A 12,464-nucleotide genomic window follows, 5' to 3' on the forward strand; every position below is an offset into this window, starting at 1 on the left:
TTTCTAAATAAAATATTAATGCATGTGTCATGTTGTAAATTTTGAATTTACCGGCCGGGTGTCAGTAAATACAAAATTTACAAGTTGTCATGTTGTAAATTTTGTATTTACTGCCACCCGGTAAATTCAAAATTCACAACATGACACATGTCACATCTTTGAACTTCCCAGCATACACGTACCTACATGTATTCTAAATTGACGACTTGTTGGCTGTCTGTCCCCTCAACACAATGTTATGACAAACGCACTTAACAATTTTCAAGCTGAGTTTAATGTAGGCCACACCAATTTAATTTCTTGTTCGTCGGACATTTGATGAAAGAAAGTACGAGCGGGCTAGCGGTTAAATAATAATATTATTACTTTTTGTAGACAAATTTTTTAGGCGGAGCGTGAAGAAATTTGAGCGGACAATTATATTTTTTTCTGATTTACAGAGTAAGCAGATGAAAAATACGATAAATAGAGCGGAAATAGAACAGAAAATAGCACAAAATTCCAATGGTGCGGGAAATTTTAAATTATATAATATTATTTGTCTTGTTTCGTTTAAATACGAGCGCGCGGGTCCGACGAACAAAAAATTTTATTGGTGTGGCCTTACTTAAGAAAAATATACAGAATGTTTTACTGCATTTGGAATTATCTGCCTGATGCCATGAAAGATAAAAATATTATCTCATATGATTAACATGGTCGAAAAAAAATCATGTAAATTATCACCAAAAAGGAAAAAAAATTGGATGAATTTATGAATATAAATTTTAAAAAATAGAAAAGAATTTTTAAAAATATGGACAGTTTTCGGTCCGTATATCTACATATTGATAAATTTATCTACCACAAGCAGTGTTTAATAAATAGAATAATCTGTGACATCATATGAGGACAGTAATAGAGTTTTAGACTTCATGTAAAGACAAATCGGTATAACATGTGTAATATACTGTAACACAGGTGGACCGTTAACCATATGCCTAGCTACAGCTGTACAAGTAATCACAGCTACTGCAGTGCTGCACAACATCTGTGAAGATCGAGGTCTCCCCGTGGAGTTCCAGCAGGACGATGATGAGCAGAATGATGATGATAATGACATGCCAGGCGATGTACAAGATCACTCAGGACAAGAGATTAGACAAATGTTGATAAGAGACAGGTTTTAGGTACTTAAAAAATACAAATTAAACTGATTTCATTTGTACGATGACATTTGATCTGGCCGGGTATTTGAATTGGTAGCTTTGCATAATAGGTAATGTTTTCAATATTTAGAAGCTCGGCATATATACAGATATCGGAATGTAAATTTCAGGAGCACCCCCCCCTTTTTCAAACTTAATTAAACACCGGAACCTTTTTTTTTTTTAGAAATTAGGTGAAAGTTTACAGAGATCTCTTCTTATTCTGTGAAAAAATGGTGAATTTTAGTCACCAAAGTTTTATTTTTATTGTGAAATAAACATGAAGGAGATAATAGATGTAAAGAAGTTGCAGAAAGTGATTAAAATAGGAGCAAGTGTATGTATTATTTAATTTTATTGCATTTCTTTGTAGATCAAAAAGAAAACAGAGATATAACTACGATGTCTAGAACTTATTGGTCATTTGTTTAATTTCTTTTTTCTGGAAAAATACATTGTATTTACCAGTTACATCTTACATATATGCTGTTCATAATGAATGGAACTTTATGTTTTGTACGTACATGCAAATCAAAGAAAACAGTGGATATATGAATTAAAAGATTTATCAAATGCACATTAATATTCCTCATATTTGCATAAATGCACCGTTGAAGAGTTGAAATTCCGATGCATTGCGTTCTGAATTATTACATGTGGCGGAAAATCCCCTGGCCCGCTCATCCATCTCCAAGCGTCGACGCTCTATCTGAAGCCTCTCCCTCTCGATGCCGAGTCTCTCTTTCTCCACATCGAGCCATTCCCTCTGAATCTTGATTAGTTCTCTCTGTAGTATCAAGCTACCGAAGAACAATCATTCAGTATACTCAAAAACTCGTACTAACGTATAATTATCTCAAGACAAGCTTATCTTTTAAAAAGATGGGTGAGGTAGCGCTATAGCATAATAAAACACAGAAGAAGATATCTGAACCAAATTTTAATTTGCTGCATTAGAATTAAAAAAAAGACAAATTGTTGCATGGAGGGGGGGGGGGGTTTACAATTTAGAATAGTAAATCTATAAGAGTGTGCTTCACATCGACAATCGATAACTCTTTAACTCAAAACAACATTCTGTATTTTGCCTTGCTTTCAATTTCGAGGTGAAAAATCAAAGGTCAGAAGAGCCAATGAGTACCTATTTAAAAGATTTCCATTGTGTTACTATTTTTTTTTTTTACCAAAAGCATCAATTCGGGCCCTTCAGTCTGGAGAGCTCGAAAAATATATCCGAGATTGCCGCGATTTTCCGAGTTTTCTGACAGATCCACGAAGGAAGATTAGAAAAGCTATGTATTTATCACAATTTTAGAAATTCAACTGTCATAGTCTTGGTTTTATAAAACCCGACTTACTCTTACTTTTTGTACATTTAAGTGCAGGTTAAACAATAAAACTCTAAACTTCCGATTGTACATGTACATGTATATATATATATATATATATATATGTATATATCCTGTTCTAGACTGGTATTGCCAGTGTCAATTTCAGAGCATCTATATTTGTACACAGGAGTCTGAAGTTTTAATCGTGAAAAAAAAAAAAAAAAATTGCAACTTTGGAACTTGTGCCTAGTGCATTTTACTTACTTTGTAAATAAATGAAGGTTTTGAAAAGAACTATAATATTTTTTTTCAGGGCACATGAGATTACTTTCTGGAGAAGACATTTATTTTTTTAACTACGAAAACTTAAAACGTAAGATCCCATAGGTGATTTGCATCAATTACACTGTTATTGACTTCCATCGCACAGGCGCTTGTTTCTGTAATATTTTTTAAATTAACCCATTGTATAAAAAAATTATAATATACTATGGGCTAAAAATATTGAAGAAACAAGTGCCGTTGCTTCATTGCTATCGAAAATGGACGGGATGCTACTCAGAAAAATGCAATCAAGGTTTTATTCAAATACTAGTAAATAAAATCACCTCTCATCAGCCTCATATTGAGAAGGCCGCCTTTTCATTTTCTTCGCACAGAAAGCAGATTCTGGTGCTTTTTCACTGATGCCTCCCTCTGCAGTCGTCTGTACCTCTTGCACTTCTTGTGGTGGACTCTCTCCAGAAACAGCTTTGCTTGGTGTCTAAGTGGAATTTGGTACATGATAAACTTGATATTTTCTGCTTATATAATGTCATAAAAAATTATATATATAGATATTTTATAGGTGGGAAATTCATAATAAAATCAATATTTATAATCTGCATTTTTTATGAAGATTTATAACTCATGTTTCTACAGAAGTTTTAAGGGCATACTATCCCTATAATTGTATTTACAGTATCATCTCAGAATGAAGGTACATAAATTAACCGTTAGTAGATGCATATTTTAAAAAAAAAAAGCGGAAACAAGGATCAATGTAGAAATCACGCCCTCTGTATGACTGGGGAAGTTACTAGAATTGTATATTAGAAAACGCAGAGAAAAAATTAAAACACCGATATACACTCAAATTCTGACTTATTATAATTGCTACTAATAAAGAGATTATAGGCGACAATTCGTGTAACCTATATAGGTTATGTAACCTGTAAGCTTCCCAGTATTACATATTTTCCTTTATTGACATGTAACCCCCCCCCAACACATACACACCTTATATCTTGTCTCTCAAAAAAATCAAAATGACTTTAATAACTTTTAAGACTTTGTACAAGTTTATAAAACAGTCATTATTTTTAAAAACTGTAAAAATGATTTTATGTGTGTATATGCAGATATTGAAATTTAGTATGTGAACATCGTTCAAAATTGTTGAAAGTCTCGAAACAAATATATTGTTTTAGATTAAAGTAAATACCAAAAATGACGGAATGAAATTAGGTTTACTTACAGGTGGAATCATGGTGTCTACATACGAGCTGAATCCAAAAATTCTCTCCTCTCCCATTACAGACACAATATCTTCTTCCATTGGGCTTAAAGGTATAATCTCCAATTTTCCACTCCCCGTTTTACAACGTTTTTTCTGGACGGCAGAAGCTCTCTTCTTTGTACCCCTCTTTACATCATCCCACTTCTTTTTAATTTCGTCGACAGTTCTCTTTGAGAATGAGACAGCATAAATTAAAGATTCCAAAATTTCCACCCACGCTTGCTTTTTCTTTGTATTGCTGATCATGTCACTGAATTTTGAGTTGATGACATCTGAACGTTCTTTAACTCCTTGAACTAATATTTCAATTTCTTTATATAAACGCGGCTTCTTTTTTCTATCTTCCATAATTTCAGCGTTAATTGTCAGAATTTCAATGATGTCATTTTCTTAGTCATGACGTCACAATAGGTTCACGGGACAAAAGAGGTATCAAGAGAATCTATCTAAACCTACAGTAGTTGGCCATAAGTATGTTCCCAAAATGGCCGACGTTTTCCGTAAACCTAAGTACATATCAAAAAGTAAAACCTAAATTTAATTATATGTAACAGCATAAAACTAACCTTTATGACTAGTACTTTGTGATGTGTCCCTTGGCTTTCAAAACTCTAATTCGTTTGGGTAGACTTTGATATAAACTTCTTATATAGTGAAGCGGTAAAGAGGAAGATTTCATGAACGATGCGATTACAGGTCTGCTTTGTTTTTAATGTCATGTGCTCTCTAATAAAGAATTTTCAATACTCTCCAAACATTTTCTATATATATTAATATCTGGGCTCTGTGCAGGCCATGGTAATACTGGAATATTGTTTTGCGTTTTCCAATCGTTACAAACCCTAGAAACATGACAAGGCGCATTATCCTCCTGTAAAATCCAGGCACCATTTTCAAAGTTTTTAGCAATGACAGGCCACAGATTATTGTTCAGAGTTTCAATATAAACATTAGAGTTCATATTTCCTTCAACAGATGTAAGGTACCCACACCATTGTATGTTATACACCCCCAGAACATCGCGGATATCACTCCCTGTCTCTCCCTGTCCAAACGAATTCCCGTGCATTCCCCCATCAAACGTTCATCAGATTTCCTCCAAACATAGATTTTCTTATCCTCACCTATTATAATTTTTGTCTCGTCACTAAAAATCACTCTACTCCAATTATTCTGCACGTTCCAATGTAACTTTTGTCTACAAAATCCCACACGTCGAAGCGATTCACTTTTCTGATCCTAATCGTTTTGGAAACAACATGTCGTTTGTATTCACTTTCAAATAATCTTCTTCTCACAGTCCTAGAGGATATTTTAACAACTGCAGAATTGTTAAATTTACTTGTGAGATCCTCTAATGTTTGCCGACGATTGCCCCGAACCATGCGAACAGTCGTCGTTTCGCCCTGTCATTTTTAATTGCCTGCCGCTTCGCGGTAAGTTTTCTCTGTTCCCCCGCTCACGAAAACGCTTTAAAAAATTACTAACTGTTCTCCTATTCAAGCCTGTTATTTCTGATATTTTGTAACTGGAATGATCATGTTATATAAATTAATGATGATGTTTTTAACATCTTGTGTCAATTCCTTCCCTCGCTTACCCATATATTATGTAAACAATAAACCGGAAATCAATTAAGGACGCTTATTTTAAAACCTCTACCACTACAAAAACTTTATTTCCGGATGTTTAGTTTCGAGAAAAAACGAATGTAATATTGCTAAAAAGTTTTTTAATCTCAGAATTCTCAATGCGATTGAAGAACGTCGGCCATTTTGGGAACATACTTATGGCCAACTACTGTATGTACAAATATATATGTTACGCCGAAAACGTTTATTATTTATTCATTATTTGTAAATTGCTGGTTATTCATTTATTATTTAAATGATTACCAGTTTCAATAGTGTATATTTAAAAAAAAAAACACCCCCCCCCCCCGACTACGCATTTAGTTAACTAATAATCACAACAGTATGAATATTTTGATTTTAATTGTTATAAATAACCTTTAGAAAGCTTTATTTTTGTTCACTATTAAAATATAAACACGTGATAAAATACTTTCTTATTCTTTTTTTTCTTAGAAGGATATTACTCATTTAAGTTTTGATTCTTTAATTTGGAGTATGCAACACATTTGATTAAAAAAATAAACAAAACACGCTCAAAACTATTAAAGTTTTAATATGTTCATGACTCTTTTTTTGTACAATGCAGGTGCCCGTTCAGCGTGTTTCACTTGCGGAAACTTTCCGTAAATTTCGCAAAGTTTACGGAAGCTTCGTGAATACGCCGTAAACCATCCGCAATCTTTCCGTAAACTTTCCGCAATCCTTCCGTAAACGCTCCGCGACTGCGGAAATTACGGAGGCTTTGTGAATAAGGTCCCAGAGCAAACACGGACCCCCAAAACATCAGATGTGGGATCAGTACTATGTTCTGAATACAATCGATTCCTTATCTCTTTAGGAATTTCTGTAATTTAAATAAGGAGTAGAACATTTACAAAAAAATGAAATCACAAGGGGTGTGACTGATCACAGGTGATGTTTATTCCTCGTAGGTACCTGATCTCACTTTAAGTATCTCCAGTGTTCCATGTTTCTCTGTTCACGATTAGGTATATAATTGTTCGTTATATTATCTTATATCCTGAATATTTTTAAGCTTATATAACAAACAATTGGACTAAGTCTACACGCACTCTTGTTTACACTCAGGTCACAGACATTAAAAGCCAGAGTAATCGGTGCATGAAGTTTGTTAAAATCCAGCATTTTCTAGGGTAACCTTAAACGTCTTATTTATTATGAGACAAAATAAAACATTTTTATATAGAACTCGAAACCTCATGTTATGTAACTACATGTAGTTTAAGATACTTTAGACCTTGAATGCTGTTTCTTATCTTTACATGTTTAATCATTTTTCTACCATAGAGGAATAGTTTTAGGAGAAAAATTTAGACGGCAGATCTATAGTTGGTAAGTTTAGCAAATTTTCTCAATCGGACTTTTGAAACCACAAGACTTATCGATAAACTTTATAGTTCATGATTTTGGATATCAAAAGTTATTCCGAGAAATGACCCCCCCCCCTCCCCGCCGTGTGTGACCTATCACCTCTTATAAACTTATTATAAGGACCCTTCGGCATTAAAAGCTTGTTATCGCTACTCTTCCGAAAACGTAAACCATAGAGATAGAGAAACTTCACCAATGTTTTCGACTACTTGAGGGGACTTTTCAATCTTTTCATTGCGAAATGATTTCTCCAGCCTTTTTATAAGTTATCGCTCCTGGGTGTTTTCGGATGTTACAAATAACGAATTGGTCTTTCTAAACAAGAAGTCGTAAAGACACTGAACCAACTGCAATAAATTTGTTGACATTTAACCTAGAAATTTATTTGAAGATCACAGGTCAAGGTCATTTAAATAAATCTCTGCTAAATGTTTACAATTAATCACCATGAAACGATTATCGCATAAACTGTACTTATAACTTTACTCGTAAATCCATGGTTTACAGATAGCAGATTTTTCTTTTCAAATTAAATAGAAAACACAATGATAAATATTAAATTACAGTGTGTTTTGTCTGATTGAACTGCTTTACTGATAAGATAATTACACAAGGTTCTGTCGATAATTAAGCAAAATTACTCTTAAAAAGGGGTGTCTACTTATTTAAACATTTCACATTAAAAGAAAATAATTTTAATTGACGACGTTTGGACGTTACAATGTTGATTAGCAATTTCTGACGTTGTATCATTGTAATTGACAACTTTTATAGTAACTCGAGTATGAGAAACGACCAAGGTAACTGCCGATTAATATAGACTGGTTCAGTAAGTGCACAAAAGGGATTTCTTTTTTACAATGAGACTTACAAAAGAACAAGGAGAATGTCTTTACCCACTCTGAGATCTTGTAATCAAATGAATGGGGATGGAACTATATTTAAACTTTTTAATTATCCCTGTCTCTCTCTGAAAGTTGTTATGTTGAAGAAAACATCAGATAATGTTTTATGTGAGCGCATTGTTAAGGTCCTTTTTTGAAGATGTGTATTGCTCAGATTAAATCAAACATGTAATAAGCTTTAACGATTAATTTAACCAGATTCAAATGAAGAAGGGGAACATTTCTTTTTATATTAATTATTTTGTATTAAAATCTTTCGGATATGAAATATTGTACAAGTGTTGGTAACTGTATTATGACTAAGTTAAAATCTGTGCTAGAATTTAAAACCAACGGATTTCGCTGACAGCGAAGGAACACTTTAAAATGCTTGAGGAAATGTAAAAAAAAAAAATTACAAAAAGTTTGTGGACGAAACACAATAGACAACAGACCGACGCCAGACACCCTTCTATTTGTAAAGCTGAATGAGACTTCAGCTCAGGTGAGCTAAAAATTAAAGAACATTTTATATCATAGAGTGCATATTTGTATTGTAGAGATAGCACAACAGACTTAATTGTATTTCTTGCTGCAGCATCCAACAGATGTTTCAAACAGATTTTCTTTATTTAATAAAGAATTCAGTAAAATTACATAACATACCAGACAAATTAGATGCTCCTCTTATATTTTTTGTTTCTTTTGTAATTTAATTCGCTATGTAATATTCTTACACATGAATTTAAATTATTAAACGATATCCTTAGAGTTAGAGCGACATTTTTGCGTTTCATGTCAACTATTCTTAAGTTTTCTTTTACATAAGAAAATCCAAATTGTCCTTAAATGCCCCGAACTTAGATGATTTTAATGATAATATCAATAATATAATGAAATATTTTGTATAATAGTATAAGGGTTTGGGCTGTACCTGTCGCTTCTGATCATGAAGTATCTCCTCAGAATCATTAAATTTCGACCTTCAAACAACGCCTCCATCTTGCTCGTAAAGCTACCATGTTGTAGGAATATCCTAAGAGTCTCAAACTGTACGTAATCAGATACTTGTTTTTACGTTCTAAATTATATTTTGAACCTAAATACACTCACATTGAGAAATTAAAGTATTTTTAGCCACCTTAATTTTTACATTGTTTTGATTTTTCATATCACAGGGAGATCCCCCTGCCATTGTTGTATATATGTTACCTGGTGATCTCCCATCTTCTAAATGTACATTCAGCAATGATAATCATGTCTTGCTTAGATTTTAGGGAGATTCCGCTGCCATTGTGATATTAGGTGCTCAATAAGTCTATGTATGTTTGTCTGGGATCTCCCTAGTAGTTAAGGTAGTTTATTTGTAATTATTTGTTATTTTCGTCATTAATAAATGACAATATTCATCAAACAATGTCTTGTAGTGTTTTAAGGAAGTAAAAATTAACAAAGCTGCAGGACCTAATGGGAACTGGTTTTCACGCATTCTTTACAATACAGGCATTTGTCTAGCTTAAGATAAATGGAGGGCATAAAAGTATTTTTAATACACCCACTTCTCTAAGATCCTGCCATCGCTTTTGTAAGGGAATATCGGTGACAAGAGTTATAATAGAACTTGTATTTAGTTATGTTCAAAGCTGATTCAGACTGGATTACTTGGGATATGTGATCTACTTTGCTAGCTAACAATATGTATAAGCCAAATTAAAAGAAATGATTGATTACCCTCGCCTGGACAACTGACTACAAATGTTCCGACTCAAAACTTTTTCTAGATGACATCAGTTAATTTTTATTAATATGCATATTTAAAAGAATTACGGAAAATTAGATATCTTTAAAGATTTTTTTAAATGAAGTTAAGTAACGAAGGCTAAAATCCTGTCCCTGTACAGGTATAAGTACTTTATTGTGGAAAAAAACACGGGTTTGTTATTCGTTAGATAAAACGATAAATTTTATTTTTTGAAGACGATTTCAAGCGATATCAGCATAGGATTATTTTTTGTGTGACCTAACAAAAATTATTTTTTAACTTTTGAAATTTGATATCTTTTAAAAGAAAAAGACTAAGGGGATATAATTTGACAAAAGTTGAAACAATTTATGGAAAATTATTTTTTAAAAAGTGAAACGAATATATTTTTTCGCATTTAGAATTGGACTATGAGGCTTTAAAATACTTGAAATTCAAAATTTTATCTTTAATTAAGGTCATACGAAACATTCCTCAAATTTCTATTTTGCACATCTTCATATTGTATGGAAACAATTCTAAATTTTAGTCTCCATATGATTTATAAACTAATTTTTTCCGCGAGTAAACATGTTAAAGTAGCAATACTTCAATGACAAAATCAAGTTTCAACATATTATTTTTCTATATATGTTTAATCAATAAAAAATAGAAGGTACATTCATAACGTGATTCTGTATAAAGTTACATGTGTAAAGTTTACTTTTGAAGATGTTTTCACCTCAATTTCTTTTCAGGAAATTCTTTTCTCAGAGATCTAGACCCTCGACTTCATGGAATTGAAAAGATTTAGCACTCAGTATAAGAAACGGCAATGTTCTCAATGTCAGGGGGACACAGAATTCTACTGTAACACGTGTAAACATGACCTGTGTCTACAGTGTAAAGAGAGGCATGTTACCAACTCCCATAAAGTGGTGTTTTATAGAACAAAGCATAGCAAAAGAGGTTATACAATACAGTGTAAAGTACGACAGTGCTCTGAATGTAAGGGGAACACGGAATACTTCTGTAACACTTGTAAACAAGACCTGTGTCTACAGTGTAAAGAGAGACATGTCATTAATCCGAACATCGAACATCATGATCTTGTGTTGTACCGTGAAAAATACAAAAGCCTAACAAAGCAAGAAAGGTGTGAGAGACATCCAGACAAATTATATGATAGATACTGTCTTTCTTGTGAAGTCCCTGTCTGTGTTCAATGCACAGAATACAGAGATATCAGAATGTTACCTTTTTTATTCCTGTTGAATAAACACAGAACACACGAAATGCTGGACCTCAGACCAGCTTATGAAACAAACCGTCGAAAATACAGAGGAATCATCCGCAAAACGAGAAGTGACACTATCTACAATAGCTGTTTTCTTCTGTCAAAAATAAAAACTGATTTGAAATTTTGTCACACCTGTAGCTTTCAATCAGATATGTCCGTGAAAGCCCGTAGACTAAAGAATCTCATTGATAGTTATGTGAAAAGCAGGCTGAAAAGTTTAATGATTCAAACATCACAAATTTATGAACAACAAATTTGTAAATTGAACAGACACGTATCTAGAACAGAAAACTATGTATACAGATTTGAACAGTCAGTAAACAAACCTATAAAATTTCTCTCATTTCTTAAGAAAATCACGGTCCCAAAGATGAAAGAGAGTCCTTTTCTTACACAATATATTATAGTCCCTCTGATTGAGGAAATAAACAGGAAAGATGTGATTAAATCATTGTGTGAAATCCATATAAAAACAGCAAAAAGAAAAAAAGGGATTGATTCTGTGTTGAAGCTGATGTTTACACCAGTATTGCATACATTTATGATAGTGACAAGTGTTGATGATATAAGACACATTTCCCGTGAATCGCCAGACCGATTCTGGATCAGTGATAAGAAAAATATCGTCCTTACAAACACAGAAGGTGATGAACTGTATCGCCTATTGGATAAAGGTAGTTTTTATGGAGGGCACACAGTGGACATTACACGTCGTCTTATTTATGTAAACATTGATTTTAACATAATCAAACTATCAAAAGAAACAACGGCTATACTAATTCAAAAAATAGAAAATTGGATACCACTGTGTGTCTTCTGCTCCCATTCCAATGGAGACCTTCTGGTTGGTATGCGGGGTTTTCAACAAACCGGTAAGGTATGTCGTTATAGTTACGACGGAAAACTCATACAGACCATACAACACGACAAAAAAGGTCAGGCAATGTCTGGAGATCCTAACTACATCACAGAGAACCGCAATGGAGATGTTGTTGTGTCTGTCTGGCCCTATGCTTTAGTGGTGACAAATCGTGAAGGGAGATATCGCTTCTCCTACAGAGGACACCCTTCATCGTCAGGAATATCACCACAAGGAATTTGTACAGGCGCAATGTCAAACATTCTTGTGTGTGATGCTCTTACCGACGCAGTACATATAATTGATCAAAATGGCCACTTTTTGTCGTTGATACAGACTCAGCAGTTAGGAATAAACTCACCATGGAGCCTGAGTTATGACGATAAAACTCATCTTCTCTGGGTAGGATCATGGACAAACGACATAGTTTGTGTCTACAGGTACATAGAAAGACGGGGCTACTTGCCAGGTTACAGTACCGACCGGACACAACCTGACAGAGAGCGAACCCGGAACGGACCCCGGGTTCGCTCTCTCGGGTCCGCTCCGGGTTAGCTCGGGGTCCGCTAGGGCTGACC

General features: G+C 33.7%; 2 protein-coding genes across 2 annotated transcripts; one reads left to right on the forward strand and one right to left on the reverse strand.

Annotated features, from left to right (window-relative positions):
* Positions 1-1,502: 1,502 nt before the first annotated feature.
* Positions 1,503-4,424, reverse strand: LOC134243635 (myb/SANT-like DNA-binding domain-containing protein 4). Its single transcript, XM_062725879.1, has 3 exons — positions 4,035-4,424; positions 3,127-3,281; positions 1,503-1,987 (listed from the first exon to the last, which is right to left on the reverse strand). The coding sequence occupies exons 1-3, from the start codon at positions 4,422-4,424 to the stop codon at positions 1,777-1,779; spliced, it is 756 nt and encodes a 251-aa protein (XP_062581863.1). The 3' UTR covers positions 1,503-1,776.
* Positions 4,425-10,521: 6,097 nt separating this feature from the next.
* On the forward strand, positions 10,522-12,288 carry LOC134243633 (uncharacterized; the record flags this gene model as incomplete). Its single annotated transcript, XM_062725878.1, has 1 exon — positions 10,522-12,288. A coding segment is annotated over exon 1 (1,767 nt), but the record flags the coding sequence as incomplete, so codon positions are not given.
* Between the last annotated feature and the right edge of the window lie 176 nt (positions 12,289-12,464).

This window comes from Saccostrea cucullata, unplaced genomic scaffold, assembly GCF_032062105.1.
Source record: "Saccostrea cucullata isolate Sc308-1 unplaced genomic scaffold, CSIRO_AGI_Scuc_v1 ctg4481, whole genome shotgun sequence".
Classification (NCBI taxonomy): Eukaryota; Metazoa; Mollusca; class Bivalvia; order Ostreida; family Ostreidae; genus Saccostrea; species Saccostrea cuccullata.

What these genes read in the sequence shown, in the direction of transcription:
- LOC134243635 (XM_062725879.1), bottom strand. Translation starts at nt 4,424, where the DNA reads ATGGAAGATAGAAAAAAGAAGCCGCGTTTATATAAAGAAATTGAAATA. An exon ending in TAGACACCATGATTCCACCT is followed by an intron (nt 3,282 to 4,034) that starts GTAAGTAAACCT and finishes AATTCCACTTAG; the next exon opens with ACACCAAGCAAAGCTGTTTC. An exon ending in CAATATGAGGCTGATGAGAG is followed by an intron (nt 1,988 to 3,126) that starts GTGATTTTATTT and finishes GTTCTTCGGTAG; the next exon opens with CTTGATACTACAGAGAGAAC.